Raw genomic sequence first — 20142 nt, forward strand, 5'->3', positions numbered from 1 at the left:
TGCGAGATCGAATCCCTGAGCTGACAAGGTAAAAATCTGTCATTCTGCCCCTGAACAACAGTTAACAGTTAACCCACTGTTCCTAGTCCATCATTGAAAATAAGAATTTGTTCTTAACTGACTTGCCTAGTTAAATAAAGGGTTAAAATATATATATATATATATATGCCCCTTTATTTATCCTACGGTTCTGACTTGGTGTACAGGGAGAACACCGTAAAAGACTGCATGTTCTGAATTCTGTTGCTGTAAATTTTGTCATTGCAAAAAGTAGTTAAATTGACTCCGTCCTAGCTCGCTCATTAATGTCTTAATCGAAATTACGCTTATCTGCTTGTCGACCTCCACAAGTCTGGTTCATCCTTGGGAGCAATTTCCAAATGCCTGAAGGTACCATGTTCATCTCTACAAACAATAGTACGCAAGTATAAACACCATGGGACCACGCCGCCATCATACCGCACTGGAAGGAAACACATTCTGTCTCCTAGAGATGAACGTACTTTGGTGCGAAATGTGCAAACCAATCCCTGAACAACAGCAAAGGACCTTGTGAAGATGCTGGAGGAAACAGGTACAAAAGTATCTATATCCACATTCAAACGAGTCCTATATCGACATAACCTGAAAGGCCGCTCAGCAAGGAGAAGCCACCGCTCCAAAACCATCATAAAAAAGCCAGACTACGGTTTGCAACTGCACATGGGGACAAAGATCATACTTTTTGGAGAAATGTCCTCTGGTCTGATGAAACAAAAATAGAACTGTTTTGCCATAATGACCATCGTTATGTTTGGAGGGAAAGGGGGAGGCTTGCAAGCCAATGAACACCATCCCAACCGTGAAGCATGGGGATGGCAGCATCATGTTGTGGGGGTGCTTTGCTGCAGGAGGGACTGTTGCACAAAATAGATGGCAACATGAGGAAAGAAAAATGTGTGGATATATTGAAGCAACATCTCAAGACATCAGTAAGAAAGTTAAAGCTTGGTCGCAAATGGGTTTTCCAAATAGACAATGACCCCAAGCATACTTCCAAAGTTGTGGCAAAATGGCTTAAGGACAACAAAGTCAAGGTATTGGAGTGGCCATCACAAAGCTCTGAACTCAACCCAATAGAAAATTTGTCAGGCAGAACTGAAAAAGCATGTGCAAGCAAGGAGGCCTACAAACCTGACTCATTTACACCAGCTCTGTCAGGAGGAATGGGCCAAAATTCACCCAACTTATTGGGGGAAGCTTGTGGAAGGCTACCTGAAACATTTGACCCAAGTTAAACAATTTAAAGGCAAAGCTACTAAATACTAATTTAGAGTGTCTGTAAACTTCTGACCCACTGGGAATGTGATGAAAGAAATAAAAGCTGAAAAATCACTACTATTATTCTGACATTTCACATTCTTAAAATAAAGTGGTAACTGACCTAAGACAGGAAATTTTTACTAGGATTAAATGTCAGGAATTGTGAAAAACTGAGTTTAAATGTATTTGGCTAAGGTGTATGTAAACTTCCGCCTTCAACTGTACATACAGTGATGTGGGTGGGGCTGACTAACTAGTCAGTGAGGCAAACAAGTGTGCCAGTCTATGGCGCTTGTGTCTTTGTTAAATTTAAACAGACAGTTATAGCTGTCGCACATATTTTGCTTGTCATTTCATGAATAAAGTTAGTCTTAAATATGTCAACTGTATTTACATAATTCAATTGCTTTTGTTGGAGAGGGATGGTGTACTTGTCTTATTTACATACACCCGTTAAGTCACAAAACAATGTGAATGAACCGGAAGCACAACTTGTTCAGTCATGAAACACATGGTTGTGAACTCTAACACACGCAGTCTGGCATAAACCACTTTCCCACATAGCTCAGTGAAAACAACCAACAGTCACATAAATAGCTATTACACAGAACGCTGAAATTAGTTTTCAGACAAAATTGAGTCAAGCTTTACACCAACTCACTCCTCTCTATTTCGGTCTGCTCAGTATTTCGGTCTGCTCAGTAGGCAAAGTACGGGTGAGAAAAACACTTGTCAAGCTAGTTTTCCACTTCACTAGCAGTTAGGTTGTCCCTGGCAAGATGTCAGATGGAATGATGGAATTACGACACATTTGTCTGTCAAGTTAGATCACATGGACAGTACATGAAGACTAACAAGGCTTCACAGCACCAATTATTCAGATCATCCAACAGAGCAGCATTCACCATCAGGTTACAACAACAACAATGTGGATTTCTATAGTCAGTCACAGTGTTTAGGGCCACATGTCCAGAGAGTAGACATTATAATATAAACACTATACCAGACCAAAATAGAGCAGTTCCCATCTGTTCACTACTACAGTTTTTTTGGATTGAACCAAAAGGCTAATCAAGCGTTTTCCTAGTTGCAGTGTGACTCATCTGCTCCAGTCTCTGACCATGGCTGTTCTTTCCAATGGGAGTGAGGTTGGTTGGTGTGTAAGAGGAGAGAGCTCTGGGGGGCTGCCAGAGAGGTGCCCGATTATAAATACATCTGCTCTGTAGTGCTGATCAGAGTTTATGGAGGGAGGGAGCTGACACTGCACTGGTCTGGCCTGCATGTAGATAAAGAGGCACTCCGATTGTCATTTTCCACCACTCCTCCTAAGAGCTTCTGGCTTTCCCAGGATGCCTGCAGACACTGAATGAACTTCCAGGGACAGAGTACGCAGTAGGCAGGCAGCTCTCTGGTTCATTTTGGTACCCTTCGGAGAGTAGGCACTATAGGGAGGCAAGCTCTCTGGTTTATTTTGGTACCATTGTGGCCCAGCCCTGCCTACGCTACAGGGAAACAGAACACTGACGTAATGTTGCTCAGTACATAGGTGGGCCGGACAGGAGTATATTATGAGATACAGCAGGGGACTGGCTGCTTGGAGTGCAAAACCATTTAAAAAAGGCAATAAATAATTTACTGCGAACAACACATTCAAATGGTGGGTTGGGGCTGTGAGGGTCCTCAGTTCAGGATGTGTTGTTACAGCTGATTGCACAACGAGGAGATTACTGTTCCATGTTACATCTCTGATGTGGGGTGTATATTATTACTATATAGTTACACTTTACTATACCTCATATTCCAGGAGAAACAATAATATGTCATTATAACATGATTACGCAATGAGTGGTGATCCCTTTAATTAAAAAGAACACTACAACCACACTTCTGTCAGCGGGTATCACATCTGTCAAGCCCAACGCAAATAGAGGACGGATCTGATTTCACCTCCTTCAGATACACTCAAGTCAGGAAGACACTTTGGAATGAGTTACTGGGACTCTAAACCCCAAGCTAGAAAACAGATCCAGTCTATTATATAGTACATGGTCTGCATATCAGTTAAATTCCTAGGGTGTATTCATTAGTCAGATTCCATTGCAAAATGTTTTGTATGTTGTAAAACATTTTGTAACGGGAACCGTTTACTCCAAACAGAAAATGTTTTGCAACAAAAACAAATGTTTCTATTGGACAAATTCACTTAGGCCCTTCCCGTTTCCTCCGCTTATTTCCATTTGGTTCCTAGTGTAAGCATTACAAAATATTTTGCAACGGAATCCGACTAATGAATTCAACCCTGATACAGTCTTCTATAACACAATGTAGACAATAGGTTCCAGCTTACCTGGATAGGGCTGTTTTCCGTCTCTGATGGGCCAGTGTTTGTGCTGGGCTGGAGGGAGAGGGCGATGGGGACTGGGGGGTCCTGGTCCGGAGCAGGCGGAGGGACTCAACTCTGGGGGGCAGACTGCTGCGTCTACGCGCCACCCTGCCCACGGGACCAGAACCCATTCTCCTAAACGCTGCTGGCTCTGGCCTGCTGGAGAAACAGGAGCATAATAATGTTTACTCACTTTCATGTCACAGCTATCCCCAAACTGTGATGCACAAGTGTTTAATTCAACTCCACTTTAAAAATGTTTCATGTAGTCCAGAATGCACATTAACAACTTTTGATTTAGACTAGCTACATCATATAATAGAAAAGGCTCCAAAAATGAAAGGGGAGTAAAAGTACTCTGTTCAGTCTGACATCATGAGCCACAGGTCAATAGCCAAGAAGTCTGATAACCATTCTACAGTGACACCTTGGTGTGAAACTCGACTGACACAGGGGCTACACAAAAACACGTACTGTATGTAGACACTCTCGCTCCCCCATCTTCCCTCTCTCTGGCTCATAGATATGTCATAAATGTCAGTGGTTTGATTTATCCACAGGTGTAGGGCATTAACAGAGGAAGCACCTGCAGGGCTGGGGGGAGTGAGAGATATCCTCCCTGTGCCATACACTATTTACAAAACAGCACCGGGGTTGGGTGTAAGGGTGGCAGCCAGCCAGTCACCCACCAAACACCTGCCATTTTTCATTAATTTCCTCACCCTTCAAACAAGCTTCCTCTGCACATTACACCAACAAACATGTGATTAACACCTATAAAGTGTGGATGTAGGGCTTAGTTACTGACACAGAACATACTGTAACTACAAACATAGCTACCAAAAAAATTGAATTAAATTGTATGTCACATGCGCCGAATAGAACTTTACCGCGAAATGCTTACTTACAGGCCCTTAACCAACAATGCATTTAAGAAAATATTTACTAATTAACGGAAGTTTTTTTAAAATTACAAAATAAAATAACAATAATGAGGCTATATACAGGGGGTACCGGTACCGAGTCAGTGCGGGGTTACAGGTTAGTCGAGGTTATTTGTACATGTAGGTAGGGGTAAAGTGACCAGGTGACCATTTGATTAATTGTTCAGTAGTCTCATGGCTTAAATTATTCTACATATGATCTCTAAAAACCCACACAACAATCCCAGAGGAAGGGGAACCACCGCAAACTTTTTGCTCAGCATTTTCAGATTCCTGATCGCCCAAATTCTTGGGTGAAATTGGTAAATGTGTCATGTGACCATTGTATTTAGTGGAATGACCTGTGCCTGACCTACACCTTCTATACAGGTCAACCTCAGCCAGGGGTCCAATCCATAAACTCTATGGAACAACACAGTATAACCACCACATTTCTTCAGTAGTTCACCACATAAAAATGTGATCTATTGACTATCCTACAAATGAGTACAATTAAACTTATGGAGGGGGAAAAAGTTCACATTACACAATCTGAAATCAACATTCTTTGAATATAGATTAAATACACAGCGATATTACAATCTCCTGCTGATGAGTGACTGAAATCTACTGGTGGGAGTTCCAGTGTGCTGTGACTACATCCTCTACTCTTAGATCAGAGCTCAGAGTCAGACACTTTACTCTGTACATGAGCCAGAGTGTGCTATAGTCAACAGCAGCTGTAATACCCCTGGCCTCTACTGGCCCTTAGCTCCTCCCGTCAGTGTTGAAAAGCTGACAAGCCTTTTCAGCGACTCGCTGAGAGGAGTCAAATCCACTCCCTGCCCTCTCTGTAATGTTGTGTCAAATTAGCGTAATCCCTTCCTTGACCCCGGGCGACCCGCTCTTCGTTTCAGCATTTTCAGCCACTTGACACTAATACGGGACCTGTGAGGAATGACAGGTATGCACACAGACTTCTGGCACCGGCTCAAAGATGTGTGATATGCTTTTGTTATGAGAATGAGGCTGAGGCCAGCCTGCCTGCCAGGGAGACACGACATGGAACTGCTTGTCATTAGAACACAAAAATATTGATTTACGAAGTTGATGTAGAGGGGCGGACCTCAACCTATACCCATTAAAAAATATAATTCATGTCAATCTTTTCCACCCTCCAAGAGTCGGTGCTTCAAGTTCTAATTGCGATGACATTTAACAGCGCATAAAATTGTTTTTGTTTTGAAATATTTTAAGCAACAACAGGAAGCTCATGGCTGTGGGATTGCCTACCTCCACCCACCAGTGTTGTATGCATGACTACCACATAATTAATGCTATGAATGGAAAAACGGTATGAAAGTTAGATAAGTGGCAACTTTTACGACCTTGAATTTCCTGTTGAGGTTCTTTGCCCCTATGAGTAACATGCATGTTGATCATAAAGGTTCCCATATGTAACAGCAGTCTGTGGGAAAGTCATTCTGCTGGCTGGGAGCCAACTCCTCTGGCTGACCGATAAATGTATAAAAGTAGTCAATTCTCTTGGGCCCTCTCAGAGAAATTGACAGAGCCATAAATTGTATTGCTTAGTGAAAACATCTACATGAAGTAACCTCAAATCAGATAATATTCCAAATAAAAAAAAGGTCTATCATTAATCAGTAATAGAAGCTGTGAATTGCAGTATGGAGAAGATGTTGCTCTTGCTGTGCATTTCTCAGTTGAACAATACAGATGTGTCTAACAGGGGATTTCTGACCAACCTGTCTTTGACCGACCCATCTGAGTCTGGGGTAGAACCGGGAAGGGTCCCTCCTCTGGTCTGACTCACACTTCCCTGCTGGGACACGCCCTTTTGACTCCTCTTGGCTCTGATCTGGAGGGAGATGGAGACCATAACAATAACCTAACACTACTGAACGTCTCAGCTAATTGAGACAGTATAGACCCAATATAAAATTGAGAGGAAGAAAAACGTAGTCCTATGCAAATACTTTTAATAAGTGAGTCGTAAAATGACCTCCGAGTATCTGGTTGAAAGGGAAGGTTCCAGTTCTAATCCAGACTGTGCCCCTTCATGAAAGTCCTACAGTTAGCCAGAAGGGCAGTGTGAAAAATCTGCTTCCTCTACAAATTCTCAGAGGTAAATGGGTCAAATCCCTTCTCTTGTGTAATGTGACATTTTTTCTAAACGGAGAATGGCAACTGCATGCATGTGTGAAACGCAAGAGGTCAAACTAAAGCCTAAGATCCAAATAATACTGTAGGCCCTGGGAGAACTGCCACAGACCAGTCTCATTCAGCAGTTTCAGGCATCATGCTTTGTGTTCCTCTGGGAAGGCACACTGACTGAGTCCAAATGGGTCTTGAGGCTGTGTAAATCCAGCCAGTCATAAACACATAGCCCTTTGTTACAGTCTATAATTGCTAACGAAAACTCACTGTTGAAAAGTAATATGCTGAAAATCTGCAGATGATGAATACTGAGGGTCCCTGCAGAATAGCTTGATTTTTACAAAGTACTGTGCAGAATAACCACAAACACACATAAGGAGAGGAGGAAGAGGTGATGGATTTCGCTAGAAAAAGGGTGAGAGCCTAGGAAGATCTCAATTGCAGACTCCTCGGGTCCTCGTCGCCTTCTCAAAACCCATTGGAGGAGTAGGTCAGAGGGGAGGGACCTCGCTCTCATCCAACGAGTTTTGAGAAGGAGACGAAGAGAGGACACGAGGCATCTGCAATTGAGATCTTCCCCACATTTCAGTACTTTCTCTACAGGTGAATGAGAGTTGGCGTAGCCTGCGTTTGACCCTGGCTAGCCGACCTGTGACTGTGTGATTGAGGAAGTTGTCCTGCTGGCCTTGGAGGAGCGGCGCCTGGCAGAGCTGCCTTGGGATGGGGAAGGCTTACTGTCCCCACTCTGACAATCTTTATCTAGCAGGTAGCACTGGGCCATCCTCACTAGCCGGGTGAACACGTGCTTAACACCGGACACCGATGAATCTATTGGGACACAATGGGTTAATTCAGGACATGAGGAAAAGTCTATGACATGGTGTAAGTATGTTTTATGTGTTGTAACAATCTCAAACATACACAGTACTGGACACAAAAATGTGTCTTTGAACTACAAAATGAACATGCATTTTTCATGGTCATACCCATACAGTGTGTTTGTATGTGGTCCCCCATGTACTGCACAAATGAATGTTATCAGCAGCCTGTCGCATTGACTCCGGTGGTATAGTCTATCTGCTGTGAGCTAGGCAAACACACAGGGGAGAAGTCCCTATGCCAACCACACGTATGAACACCTGGAATCTAGATGTCAGAGTCTGATAATCTATCGGCTGTCTCAACAACAGGACAAGGGCTTATGGGGTTGTGAGAGCCTTTCACAGATAGTCAAATTTACACAGCTGCCACGTTGGGGAGATGATCTATTTCACTGCTCGTCAAAGTATTGTTCATTAAACAATATTTCTAACTGCGTTATATACACCACAACTTGACAGGCTTAGCATTGGGAACTTTCATTTCTCAGCTTTTTGCCAGAACACAAAACAGGTTAATCACATCACTTGCTGTATTAATCTAAAACTCAGTAATGTTTTCTGCCGACTTGCAGTCTTAGCACATCTTGACAATACCAACTTGCATATTTGATTTAATGTGGCCTAGGGTTTATGTGGGAATTAGCTATGACAGTACATCCATCTCACTTTTATGAGGCCATATAAAAAGGTGTGTGCCCTGTGCCACTAATGTAGAAAGACTAGGGAGTCTTCACCCGTTGTACTGGATAGTACCTGGGATTTAGCCTGGTTATAGCTGGTCCATAAGCACCCTGGTATAATGAACTGCCTCACCCTTCCTTACTGAGTTCTTGGCTTCCAATTTAGGTCCATCCACACTCTTCTCCTGCTCCTTCACCTTAGTGGGCAGTGGTGGTGGAATAGGTTTCTCAATTTTTCCTGCAACGAGAGGAACACACACTTAATATGAAGAAAATTAATTTTAAAAAATGGTTGTGCTTGGTAACATTGGCACAAAATATTTTGTGGTCGTTTTATATTGATGGGGCTTTAACCAGCAAGGCATGAAACAGGCTAGCCATCTGCAGCTGACCAACAAGACAACTTTGATTGATTTACTAAGCGCAAGAAGGTACTGTACATGTCATCAAGTCAGACCTCAGCTATGTGATAACATGTACTGTAGGTCTACTGTATAAAGCCATATTTGAGGTTTTGGCCTTCCATTGAGTCATCTGATTTTAAATCTCTATTACCCCTGACCAACCCTTACATCCATAGATTTTGGCCCTCAATACATCAATCAATGCCAGAGGTGGATTATAAGTTATCTTCTGCAGTGATATTAAAACAATAACAAGAATTGACATGCATGTTCACATCCTCTGGAACATTAAAAAAAAGAAAGACAGGACTCCAAAAGGGAGCATTCGGCCCATTTCCCATTGTTGACTTTGCGGTCCAAGTAAAATGCTGTGGATTTCCTCTAGGAGCTGATCAGTCAGGCTGAGGGAAGTCCATATACAGTATTTGGAGAGCGGTTGATGTTAATAGAGCAGAACACCACACAGAGATGACATCCGCTTCAAAGAGCAGGAGCCAAACAGATTAGCAGATGATGCAAAATAAAGGTTTAGCCCTGCAGACTAATGCTATAATGAGAGGCAGGCTGGGTAATCCACTAAAGATTTTCTGTGCCATTTCAGAGGAAGGCTTTCTTCCACCACTCTCCACAGGAAGAGTGGGAGCCAGAGTGACTGCTCAGTTCACAAGACCAGGAAGTTCCAGCCTAAGATTGTCTCTTCCTACTGACCCTGGACACCTGGTCTCTTTAGAGTGGACTAGAGTGTTTGAACTGTGGGGAAGAAGAGTGTGTGCTATAAATAATGGTACAGTATGTTATGCTTGTTTCCCAGATGTAGGTGTATGTCCTAGTACAGCTTGGCTTTGTCTGCAGTTTCACAGAAGAGGGAGCTGGGGCAGAGCCTGGATAATGTAAGGTTGTTTGGCTTAACCCTGTGATTTTAAGAGTGACCTCATATGCCCTCAGGTTCTTTGCTGACTCAAGGCAGTAATCACACACACAGTCAATGAGCTCACCCCCAATGACTGACAAGCAGAGTCTGACTCTGGACCTAATAAGAAGCTATAAGAATGACTGCTTTCAGTTTCAAATGTCATCCTCTGTGAGTAAGCCGATTCGTAATTGCCCTGGAATTAGCGATGACATACTGTTTCCAAGGTTGTGTTTTTCTTTTCATAAGTGCTGCCCTCAGGATCATAGTAGACAATCAGCAGTCCTCATCAGATTCGTCTGATATTGCTCAAAGGGACTTTTTCCTGCTGATCAACTTCAAAACACCAACTATAAACAGACTAAAATGAGAGTGTGCATTTATCATTAGAAACACATTGATAAAACTCCTCGTCATCATTCTGGGAGAGCAGTGTTGAACTAAACTTGTGCAAAGACATTACAGGACTCCAGCCTTCCAAGGCACACAGGACTACTTTCATCCACAAACCTAATGATCCCAATTCATCTATAAGTACTGCACAGTGTGTGTGGTCACTGGCCTAATGGTGGCTTTATTGCCTTCATACAATACATGACTGTATCAGTGTATGTATCTTAGGGCAGAATGTTGGTGGTGGAAGAGTATAAAAGGGTAATCCACAGGGAAAAAGATTTAGAACCTCTGTAGGATTCCCGATAGTGTGTCTGTGCATCCCAGGTATATCACAGATCAGAGCCAATAGACATGTCGAAGCATCGAACCTATAGGCCTACATTCCTGAGATACTACAAGGAAACTAGAGTTAGTTCTATAATAACAATGGCTGACAAAAGTAATTAATGCGAAAGCTGCTAGGTCATCACCACAGATAAGCAGTGAAAACACATTTCTCCCCTGAAACTGATAGCAATCACTTCCTCTCTGATGCACAGATAAACATAATGTTGGCCCTGCAACCTGTTGCCACGGCACCTACGGACAGATTAAACCCGTCTGTGCTGATGCATGTCCAGCAACGCCACATACACTAGGTCAGCACTAACAGTCGACTACTCGAAGTAGCTACTTAAGGTTTGGATGGCAACAGACCTTTAAGGGCCTTTACACCTCATGATTAACTACAACATTGGTGTGGATTAGGAAACATGCCATTGTACAGTCATAGCAAAGCCTGGTGTAGCCCTAAACAATATTGTGAATTTACATTATGCTAAATAATGTAGTGTAAAAGTCAAGCCAATAGGGCACATGCTGCAGCATTAGCATCAAGACAGCCTAGTGTTCTAGTCCTATGATTAGCATGGCATTGTTGTGTTGTCTAAAACTGGAGTGCTCTAAGGCCAAAGCAGTTCACCGAACTGAACTTGCTGGTGCCGTCGGTCTTCACATCACCAATATAGTGCAGCCTAAGGGGTAGAGCTAACATTCATCAACACAAACCAATACATACGATCCCACGATATCCATGTAGCACCACATTTGACAGGCAGGATATCTTTCCTCAGCTTCACATGCCACAAAACGGAAAGAGAAATATGAATCGCTTTCCACAGGGTGCCCACTGCATGAAAAGACACAGACATTTGTAGCCACAGGTAAGAGAAGAGATTTAGATTCATTATATTCCATATAGAGAGTAATGGTAATGGCATATTTTTGTAGGCAAGAGACTCAGTCATGGCTCGTTGGCGAAAGCCTAGATGAAATTCATATTTTTTTGATAAATGACAAAAATAAGGTCTGTAGTAAACAGGCTTAGGAGATCTTATACGCTTTGTTCTATGAGAATCAGCTAACTTCACTTTTCTGAATTTTTAAGCATTTATGTAATTAAATCAAGCACATAAAGGCTTCATAATTCATAAAAGGCCATGTTAACTGACTGATATCTCATAGAACAAAATGTATAACATCTAAACCAGTGTTAACCTCAGACCTTATTTTCGACAATTATCCCAAAGCCCCATAGGAGTGGCTGAACGAACCAGAGAACTCATTTCCGTTTTTTAGGACTACAAGCTGGCGAACTTGACAGTGTACATGAATGTCAATGCACATGAAGTCATTAGTGTGTGTATAATGCCAAGCGTGCTATAACATTTAGATCACTTTAAGAGACTAGAGCAATTTCAGTCAATCATATTCCAAATGACCACTAGAAAAGACCAAAGACCACAAGCGAAACATTAAAGATGGGCGTCTAGTTGAGGATGTGGAATTACGAGGGAACACAGCCTGTATTTATGCCCTGGGTCACAGTCATGGTTAACGACAAACTTACAGGAGCTGTGTGGACTTGCAGACATCTTATCAGTCTAGCTCATCTCCTTAACATCAAAGATTCCTCATTCAAAAGAACCTGCCCACCTTCACAGGCTTTGGCCTGTGGGGAAACAGAGTCAGGGAGATATTTGAGGAGAATAAGCCCACATTCAAGTCTAAACCCCCTGAATGAACAGATACAGCAGCTTGTTCATGTCATTTTACTCAATCATTTCTACAGGTTGCCTGACAGCTGGCAGGTTAATAGATAAAGAGGTGAGCCAGTAAAAGAAAACAAAAAAGAAAATATCCGGTTATCAGGTTGTTTAGAAAAGTGCACACCACTTAAGTTGACCAAAACATGAGATGTTAACACCTTGCAGAGCTTAGGGAAACTTCAATCACTTTAAAGGTCAAACAGACTGTTGAAATGTCCTAGCGGAATAGGTGAAGTGGCGGTGTGGAAGAGAGGGCAGAGGTCCAAAGCAGCAGGAAACCTGATAAAGGGTAAAAGGAGCTCAAACAGGACAACGGCTACAAAACAGCCAGGGACGGAGCCAAGGAACACAGCAGAACAATACTAAATAAGTAGTTACCTGTGTAAGAAAAATGCCTGTTTTCATAAGATTGTTTTCATAAACTGAGTCAATTTACGTTAAAAAATAATAATAATAATACAACTAAAGTAGACAAGACCAGGCAACATTAGTATCAATGCATGGTCCGTTTTTACCACTGAAAAGACATCACAGAATAAGTGAGGTGTATAGTGATTATATGAAGATTATCTAGGTCCGTTTCGCTGTACTGCTTTGCAACCCAGTTACTCCCAAGTTATAGTAGGCCTACAATAGAAAAGGTGTCAGTTATGTCGACATCTTACAGCATGCTCAAATTTCTCTTATTCATTTTCGTAACGCAATCCACTTAGACAAAGAGATCTCAACTGCTTCAGTGACTGATTAAGAAATGAGGGATTGAATAGTCAACTCATCCTTCCATCTGTATAATAGCCTTTCTGGATCAATTCAATTAAATTTCTCACACGCCAAGACCTAAACAGTGTTATAACTGCAATGCATACAAACAGGCTGCTTCCTCCTTTAGGACAGCAAGACTGTAAGCTTTTCATATGAATCATTTTCCAAATACCCAGGCATAAACTGGCAATTGCAAAACATGGTCCTAATTGCATTGAAGGATGATCCCCCTGCTTTTCAATACGTTACAACAGAAACCTGTGAACACACCACACATGGGCCAGTATCGGGAAGGTAGTCTATTAGATGCCTATCACCTTGTTAGAGCCTCTTCTAAAAGAGTGAGGGGGACAAATAGAGTCTCGATCACCTTTCTCTAACGCATGTATTCGCTCATTCCTCAGATTTATTGTCAACTGTCTGGAGCCCTAACAAACACCTAGGGCCTTGAAAATTGCATTCTCACATAATCAATTATTGTTGATACTTGTTACACCAAGATCTCAAAAGTGTCTGAGGGGAGCTGCTACCTTTTCACGATGTTACAGTATCTAAACACAAAACCTATGATATCTTTCATATAATGGACTGACGTTTATTATGAGGCAAAGAAGTCATTATCCAAGTGTAGATTCCCCATCATGAATTTGTTTTCTGCACATTAATAATGTTCCTGGCAGCCTGTTTGTTGAGCAAATATTAAATTGGCACGAGCGGACGCGTCAGATGTAAGCTACCAAAACTGCCCACTTCGCAGGGTGCTAAACAACTCCCAGTGTGCATTCCTCCACACAGAAATAAGAACACTCAAGTATAAACCAACATTGCCCTCTGTTTTAATAGGACTCTAAGTCTGCTGCAAAGTCAAGTGTCAGACTGGGGGGGCCAAGAAGTGTTAGTGGAGACCAGGGAGGGGGAGCTGCTTTACATCCATTCTAAAAAGCCATTTTAAAAAGGACCCGGACAATAACTCAACCTCTTTACCAGCTTTTTAATTTATGATGGCAACACACTGACAGAAGCAGTCTCCAACCACCAGCTCAGAAAGAAATGACAGGCTGTGACATACTCAGGTCTTATCCTCTCCCTCAGAGACTGACAAGACTGCACAGCACGTTGTCGTGTGTGAGTGCATTGTTTTTGACGTGGGCGTAGACATATGAGGCAGCTTCATCCCCTCCGGGGACCTGACGAGGCAACTCCAAGAAGATCAGGCCCTGCCTTGAAAATAACAGTTTATCTTCTCCAGATGGCTGACAGTCACATGAATACCCACTGCATAAAATCTCTGCCCTTTGCATTGTATAAAGGCCCGTCACTTCCTGAAGGAGACAGAAACACAGTACTGAGCCCAGCATACACGACTGATCATTATCGCAAGTTCGCACTTTGGCTCTATAAACAGTGGACTGTAAGCACATCTTAACCCCTCAATAAGTAAACATTATCAGGGAAATATTAATAATCGAGGCCTCCTGCTGGGGCTGGTTCCCCTGCATGTGCACCAATTCAGAAGATCTCCCATTCTGGTAAACCTGTTGTGACAGTCCTCCTCAGGGTAACCACATGAGTGACTGGAGATCAAATCTAATTTGATTTGTTACATGCACCGAATAAAACAGCTGTAGACCTTACCGTGAAATGCTTACTTACAAGCCCTTAACCGCTCTACGGCAGCGGTTCCTAAACTTTTTAGTCATTCAACCTGCAGCTGCCCTCTAGCACCAGGGTCAGCACACTCACAATGATGGCAAAAAACAACATTTGAAAGCATGACCCAGACACACACTAAACGATACATTTATTAAACATAAAAATTAGTGCGAGTTTGTCACTTCACGAGCTGGGTTGTGACAAAGAGCCCTTATAGGACCAGGGCACAAATAAATAATCAATAATTTTGCTCTTTATTTAGCCATCTTACATATAAAACCTTATTTGTTCAAAAAGTGTGAATAACTCACCACAGGTTACTGAGAAGTGTGTGCTTGAAAGGATACACATAACTCAATTTGGGGTTGTATTGGAGAGAGTCTCAGTCTTAAATCATTTTCCAGTCTGTGCCTGTATTTATTTTCATGCTAGTGAGGGCCTGAGAATCCAAGCTCACACAGGTACGTGGTTGCAAAGGGCAGCAGTCTTTTAACAGCGCGATTTGCCAAGGTAAGAAACTCTGAGCGTAGGCCTATCCAGAAATCTGCCAGTGGCTTCTGATAAAATTTTCACAGAACCGCTTGTTGCAATTTCGATGAGGCTCTCTTGTTCACGCCGGTGCTTTGCTATATCACATTTGACATTGTCCGTAAGCTTGAGTTCATTTGCACACACAAAAAAAAAAAATCATACAATGCTGGAAAGACCTGTGTGTCGTCCTTGTTAATGCAGACAGAAAAGAGCTCCAACTTCTTAATCATAGCCTCAATTTTGTCCTGCATATTGAAAATAGTTGCGGAGAGTCCCTGTAATCCTAGATTCAGATCAGTCAGGTGAGGAAAAAACATCCCCCAGATAGGCAGTCGTGTGAGAAACTCGTCATCATGCAAGCGGTCAGACAAGTGAAAATTATGGTCAGTAAAGAAAACTTTAAGCTCGTTTCTCAATTTTAAAAAAAAAGTCAATACTTTTCCCCTTGATAACCAGCGCACTTCTGTATGTTGTAAAAGCGTTACATGGTCGATGCCCATATCATTGCATAGTGCAGAAAATACACCAGAGTTCAGGCACCTGACAAAGTCAACCATTTTCACTGTAGTGTCCAAAAGCCGTCAGGCATTCCCTTGTCAGGCATTCCCTCTTGGTGGATGCTGCAGTGTGCCCAAGTAGCGACGGGAGCTACAGCTTGCACAGACGGGAGCTACAGCTTGCACAGACGTTACCACTCGTTACCACTATGTCTCCTTGTCATGGCTTTTGCACCATCAGTACAGATACCAACACATCTTGAACACCAAAGTCCATTTGACATCACATAGCTGTCCAGTACTTTACAAATATCCTCTCATGTTGTCCTGGTTTCCAGAAGAGGATGTCTTCCTTAATTGACCCCCCATAAACGTAATGGACATACTACCAGGAGTTGTGCCAGGCCCGCCACATCTGTTGACTCATTCAGCAGTAATGCATATAATTTACTGGCTTGTATGCGAAGTAGTAATTGCTTCAAAACATCTCCTGCCTTGTCACGGATGCGTCGTGAAACAGTGTTGTTGTGATGAAGGCATTAACTGCATTGTCCCAGCCAAATCCGCAGCAGCAGGAAGAATAAAGTCCTCCACAATTAGTATGGGACTTGCCTGTCCTAGCCACTCGGTAGCTTACCATATAAGATGCTAGTAGACCCTTCTAGCATCTTATATGCTATATGCTTATATAAATGCTATCTGTTGCTTTTATACATGTCTTACTACTCGAAAGTAATCTTTATTCTCGCTCCAAAACCTCCTTTGGCTTATTTTTCAAATTGTCATGGTTCGTTTCTAAATGGCTACACAAAAGAGTGAAGTTCTCACGAGAGCGTAACGGTTAATGTGATTTGATGTTAATTATTTGACTAGGCTACCTGTATTTGACAGTGTGTTGTTATTTTGCTGAACACTAGATGGATTCATTTTATTTTTGGCAGTGAAACGAGGCTACTGAGGCAGGGGGAAAAAACTCACCCAAATGTATAGCCCCGTTTGAAAATATAAAATGGACTGACGGAAAATATGAAGATTTTATATATTTTTTTACATGTTAATCACATTTTTATTTGGAGTACCCCCGACAGCATTGCGCGTACCCCTGTTTGGGAATACCTGCTCTATGGGATCGGTGTCCCCCCACGGGACAGTTGAGCTAGCGTAGGCTAATGTGATTAGCATGAGGTTGTAAGTAACAAGAACATTTCTCAGAACAGACATATCTGATATGGCCAGAAAGATTATCAAGAATTTAAGCTAACTGAACTGCCCAAATTATAGTAGCTATTACAGTGAAAGAATACCATGCTATTGTTTGAGGAGAGTGCACAGTTATGAACTTGAAAATGTATTAATAAAGCAATTAGGCACATTTGGGCAGTCTTGATAACATTTTGAACAGAAATACAATGATTAATTGGATCAGTCTAAAACTTTGCCCATACACTGCTGCCAACTAGTGGCCAAAATATAAATTGTGCCTAACCTGGCCTTTCTCTCGCATTTCAAACATTTTTTTTCTTTGTACCATCTTTTACCAGATCTGTATTTTTTTCTCCTACATTAATTTAACATTTCCACAAACTTCAAAGTGTTTCCTTTCAAATAGTATCAAGAATATGCATATCCTTGCTTAAGGTCCTGAGCTACAGGCAGTTAGATTTGGGTATATAATATTAGGCGAAAATTGAAAAACAACCAACAACGCCGTTATAAGAAAATGTAGTTAAGAAAATATTACCTAAATACATTTTTAAAAAGAACAATAAAATAACAAAGGGGAACCAATACAGAGTCAATGTGCGGGGGAACAGGCTAAAATAAAATAAAAAGTTGAGGTAATTTGTATAATTTTATCCATAATTTGGATAAAGTAATCCCTCTCACCCCCCCTCCCCCTGAAAAGATTTAGATGCACTACTGTTCCACTGGAGGTCATAAGGTGAATGCACCAATTTGTAAGTCGCTCTGGATAAGAGCGTCTGCTAAATGACTTAAATGTTAAATGTTAAATGTTGTACATGTACAGCAGCTTGTGAAAGTATTCACCCCCTTGGAATTTTTCCTATTTTGTTGCCTTACAACCTGGAAATAAATGTTTATTTTTGGGGGGGGTTGTATAATTTGATTTACATAACATGCCTACCACTTTGAAGATGCACACTATTTTATTGTGAAACAAACAAGAAATAAGACAAAAACAGAAAATGTCACCCCACCCCCCCCTGCTTCATTGAGGACAGAAAGCAAGAGCGCTGTACTAGTCATCAGCTGAAAACTCACCTCAGAGAAACACCAACCATCTATACTCATACTCTAGAATGGACAGGCCTGTCAAGTGCTGTTAATCATTAAAACTAACCTTAATTAACACTTCCAGTAAAAAAACAAATAAAAAAACAAATGTAACTGGTTCTGAAAAATCTAGACTCTTGTGTACCCAAAACACTTCCATCCTTTTTTGGAATTCCTCAGTCTGTCATAGTATCTATAGTGCAGGTTGTCAAAAAGGACTGCAGACTGGAGGAGGCTGGCTCTGAAGGCCTGGTTACTGATGGGCTTTTGATTTAGCTCCTTTCCACCTGGAGCAAGAGAGGCAGCTAGCTTAACAGCAGGTAGTGTGGATGACTCATCCTGACTCACACACACAACAGCCTGATGAGATATTCACATAGTAAAATCTGCTGCTGTGCTGAGCCTTTCAATTAGCTTTACAGTGGGGCCCCTGGTCCAGACTGATCCTCACTGACAACGGGGTCTGCGGCAGCCATTTTGCAGCCATAATGTGACTCACTGACAGGGCCTCCAGGAGTCTCTCCCAGTCAGAGCCAGGCCGTGACTCAGAGCTGACAGTGCTCACGTGTCAGATGGCAATCCAGCATGTCTGGTGTGAAGATAAAACTACAATAGGGAGGGGGCATGTCGAGCCAGGTACTGAATAACTCAAAATATGTTCCCCTTTTGTCTGCCAAGAGGGTGGACACAAACACGGCGACGCGACTCAGACACTGAAATCTAAGGGGATTTAAAGTGTTGCTCATGCTGGCGACAACGGTAATGTACGACCTGGGATCATATCAGCACAGAGCGCATAGCAGATAATCAAGGAGCCATTTCACTCTCAGAGAAATGATCATACTTACTGTGCCTGAGACTATGCCAGGATGATGGCTAGTCACCGCAGCTGAAGGGGAGGGAATGATGATCTCTCACACACAAAGGGTCTGGCCTAACCCAGTTCATCTCTGAATGCTAAAATCACTGTCATCCATTAGTAACATGGGTTAAAGCACCACCCACAGGGCTGAGCGGCAAGGCAGTGAGTCGTCATGTCAAAGTTCCTGTAAAAAACGCTTCAAGTCATGACTGAAAACAAAAACTAAGAACTCCAAAGAGTGAGCACATGATCTAAATGGTGTATCAACCAATTTTCTACAAAGCAAAAAGGACAAAAACAGAGAGGGTAGAAAGAAAAGAGGAGAACGACAGAATCGTCCGTTTCACTTTTTGTCATCGATCTTGACAAAATTGGCGACACAAAGTGCATACATTACATTGAGGTTTGTGAATCATCCCCAAGGTCCAAGTAAAACAGCTCTGACATTTAGTCAGGATGAACAAATGTCTTACAGGCTCACCCAACCAAATCCATGACTATCATGGACCACCAGATAAGGCCTGAACACTGAGGACTGTGCAGAGTGAAAGACCATCTCAGGTTACTCTGTCAGACCTTCCCACTTATCCTTTAGTTTCCCACCCACTTTTCCCGTTGCAGCATCAGGGCCTGTCATTGGTCAAACACAGAACGCAGGAGGAAGTCCGGTAGAGTAATTTAATTGTACCACTACAACAATGTGTGTCGGTTAAGGGCTTGTGATCATTTCTCCACCTGTTGTATTCGGCGCACGTGACAAATAAAATGTCATTTGATTTATGTGCGTGTGCGTGTGTTACCTAAGTGGTGTCCCTCGGTCTCTTCCAACACCAGGCTGTTCATGCACTTGATCTCCCACTCCTGTACCTCTGTGCTCCACAGGGCTGGGAGCAGGACACAGTGCTGAGAGCTGGAGGGGACAAAAAGGGCCTTACATTAGTACCGAAAAGCTTCTTAAATCATCTCCTCCTCATTCAACTTTGATCAGCCATCACCTCAGTTTGAAGCAATACATGGCAGTTGGCTTAATAGGTGGAAGAAGAAGAAAAACATGCTAAATTGAATTGCCCTCAAGACTCAATGGCAATAGTCAAACCTTTGATACGGCGCATTCTGAAAGTATTCAGACCCCTTCATTTCTTTCACATCTTTTCATTTCACTCACATTTTATGTTACAGCCTTACTAAAATTGATAGTTTTTTTTCTCAACAATCTACACACAATACCCCATAATGACAAAGCAAAAACAAAGTTTTAGAAATGTTTTCAAAATGATTTTATAAAGTATTCAGACCATTTACTCAGTACTTTTGACAGTGATTACAGTCGCGAGTCTTCTTGGGTATGACAAGCTAGGCACACCTGTATTTGGGGAGCTTCTCCCATTCTTCTCTGCA

General features: G+C 42.2%; 1 protein-coding gene across 4 annotated transcripts in view; it reads right to left on the bottom strand.

Annotated features, from left to right (window-relative positions):
• The window catches only part of si:ch211-266k8.4 (carabin), a 49621-nt gene that overhangs the window by 15350 nt on the left and 14129 nt on the right, over positions 1 to 20142 (bottom strand). For 2 of the 4 annotated variants that reach the window (XM_029667559.1, XM_065022406.1), the window contains 5 exons: positions 19545 to 19654; positions 8481 to 8585; positions 7436 to 7614; positions 6375 to 6487; positions 3650 to 3844 (listed from right to left, as the gene is read on the bottom strand). In XM_029667559.1, the coding sequence (XP_029523419.1) occupies positions 3650 to 3844; positions 6375 to 6487; positions 7436 to 7614; positions 8481 to 8585; positions 19545 to 19654 (702 nt within the window). Of the gene's footprint in view, positions 1 to 3649; positions 3845 to 6374; positions 6488 to 7435; positions 7615 to 8480; positions 8586 to 19544; positions 19655 to 20142 lie in introns of those variants that run through there. The other 2 variants (XM_029667560.1, XM_029667561.2) reach the window with 2 other exon arrangements.

Source organism: Oncorhynchus nerka, linkage group LG9a (genome assembly GCF_034236695.1).
Source record: "Oncorhynchus nerka isolate Pitt River linkage group LG9a, Oner_Uvic_2.0, whole genome shotgun sequence".
Classification (NCBI taxonomy): Eukaryota; Metazoa; Chordata; class Actinopteri; order Salmoniformes; family Salmonidae; genus Oncorhynchus; species Oncorhynchus nerka.